A 2,453-nucleotide genomic window follows, 5' to 3' on the forward strand; every position below is an offset into this window, starting at 1 on the left:
TTTCCTTCTTGCATGCCCATGTTTGCTTTCAGGTTCAATGGTCATTAAATTAAGAGTTAAATTAAGAAGGGAATCTGGGTGGGTGAGATCATCAGCCAGAACACAGAGAAGGTTGAGGTGACACACACCAACTCACTGCACCAGGAAGCCTCTGTTTCCTGTTCTGGGGCAGCAGCACCTTGGAGCCCAGTGGTTCCTCCCTCACCCTGTCAGGCTCCCCTCCCAGTGCAGAGCCCTGGAGTCAAAGAAGAATTTCTTCTAAAGGAAGAAGGCAAACATGGTGCTGCCCAGGCTGCTGAAGCTGCTCATGGCATCAATGTGGCTGGGTAAGGATGATGCATGTGGGAAGGGGCCCCCTCTCTGACCAAGGGACTGGGGGACACGATAGCCTTAAAGGGACTTTGGATGGATGGTTAGCAATGGGTAAAAATGCACCTTTTCTTTTTTTGTACCACACACTTGTCCCTCAACTTTCTGATTCTGTCCTTTTCCCTTCAGGATCCAGTTTTGCCCAGAAGGTGACTCAGGCCCAGCCAGCCATGTGGGTGCAGGAGAAGGAAGCTGTGAGCCTGCTCTGCTCCTATGACACCAGTGATACAAGTTATGGTCTCCTCTGGTACATGCAGCCCAGCAGTGGGGAGATGGTCTTCCTCATCATTCAGAACTCTTACAGCCAGCAAAATGCTACAGAAGGTCGCTACTCAGTGAATTTGCAGAAGTCAAGCAAATCCATCCAGCTTGTCATCTCAGCCTCACAGCTGGGAGAATCAGGGGTGTATTTCTGTGCACTGAGAGAGGGCACAGTGGGAGGGCTGTTGGAGGAGGTGCACAAAAACCCAGGGTCTGCCTGAGACAGTCACCTGCTGTAGGGACCAAGGCAGGGAGTGGGCACCCCAGACAGGAAGCAGCCAGGTCTGTGTCAGCTCATGTCTGGGGCTGGAGGGAAAACACTCACTCTGAGGAACCCCTCTCTACATTCACAGACCACATCAGAGTTCTCACTAATCAAACCATCATATTCCTGAATCTTTGGATTGAAGGCAGACACGACATTTTTGACAGAAGATTGAAAAGAGAGAGCAGCTACAACAAACAGTGTTGATTGAAGAATCGGCTAAGGAAGTTCCAAATCATGTGGTTGAAAAATATCAACAAAGATCTGTGTGAATTGTTACAGATTCAGATCAATTTGTCCAATAAATATTTATTGAACAAGTATTACCTTCCTTTTTTTTTAAATGAAAAAATGTCCTTGGAATCTCTCTGTATGTTTCCTTTTGGAAAGTATATGCTTTTAAAATACTATTTAAAGTATTAGTTTTTTAAACTTTATTTGTTGAAAGTAACTGATACTCACATTGATTTCTTTTCTTTTCCTTCCTTCCTTCCTTCCTTCCTTTCTTTCTTTCTTTCTTTCTTTCTTTCTTTCTTTCTTTCTTTCTTTCTTTCTTTCTTTCTTTCTTCCTTCCTTCCTTCCTTTCTCTTTCTTTCTTTCTTTCTTTCTTTCTTTCTTTCTTTCTTTCTTTCTTTCTTTCTTTCTTTCTCTCTCTCTCTCTCTCTCTCTCTCTCTCTCTCTCTCTTTCTTTCTTTCTTTCTTTCTTTCTTTCTTTCTTTCTTTCTTTCTTGTGGTACTGGGAATGGGTCCCAGGGCCTCACACATGTGAGACAAGGGCTTTATCACTGAGCCCCATCCCCAGCCCCTCACATTTACTTTCTAGAAGTTCCTACTATGCAACATACTTAGTTCTCAGAGTTTGTTCTGTCTAAACATCTCTAACATCAAGAGCTCAATTTCTATTCTGAAGGTTTCCCTGACCCTCCACTGTCAAATCCATAGATGACTAAAAATTATTGGCTTTTGTGAGGAAATGTGGAGGATCTCATCCACAGAGATTCAGGCTTATTTGTTTGTACATAAATAGTCACCATTTTTCCTAATCACCATCTTTTGAATATATAATCCCCTTCTCTATAATGTTCCCACATTACTCATTTACTATCTGCTATCTATTTTTTTTTCATTCTGTGGTAATCTCGGTTATTATTTTCATAGTAAATTGTGTTACCTGTTAGAATAAATCTTTCCTCAACAGGACCTTTTCAAGAAGTTTTTGATAATTCTTGCAGAATTATTTTTCAATACAAATGTTAAAAGTTGTGCTCCATTTTCCACAAGTTCAACAAACTCCTTTAAAACAAAGGGAATAAAATAAAACCAGAAAGTTGGAATTACATTAATAGAACATGTCATGGGAAATATAGACTTATAATTTCCTAATTTGAATAAAGGTATTTTCTCAACTCATAAGGGACATTTTGTGTTATTCAATTATATTTGAAGGTTATCTTAAATTAGATTTATTTAAATGTATTCCTACATATTCTTCTCCATGTGTATACTTTTTCAATTGAATTTTATTTTACGTATTCATTTTTGTTGGTATTCGAAATAT

At 40.0% G+C, this 2,453-nt stretch overlaps 1 gene segment (V, D, J or C); it reads left to right on the forward strand.

Moving 5' to 3' along the window:
- Positions 1-277: 277 nt before the first annotated feature.
- On the forward strand, positions 278-851 carry LOC144255417 (T cell receptor alpha variable 14/delta variable 4-like). The segment is given in 2 exon segments: positions 278-326; positions 499-851. Coding segments are annotated over 2 exon segments (402 nt in total).
- The last annotated feature ends 1,602 nt before the right edge of the window (positions 852-2,453 follow it).

The sequence above is a fragment of the Urocitellus parryii genome, chromosome 6 (assembly GCF_045843805.1).
Source record: "Urocitellus parryii isolate mUroPar1 chromosome 6, mUroPar1.hap1, whole genome shotgun sequence".
Taxonomy (NCBI): domain Eukaryota; kingdom Metazoa; phylum Chordata; class Mammalia; order Rodentia; family Sciuridae; genus Urocitellus; species Urocitellus parryii.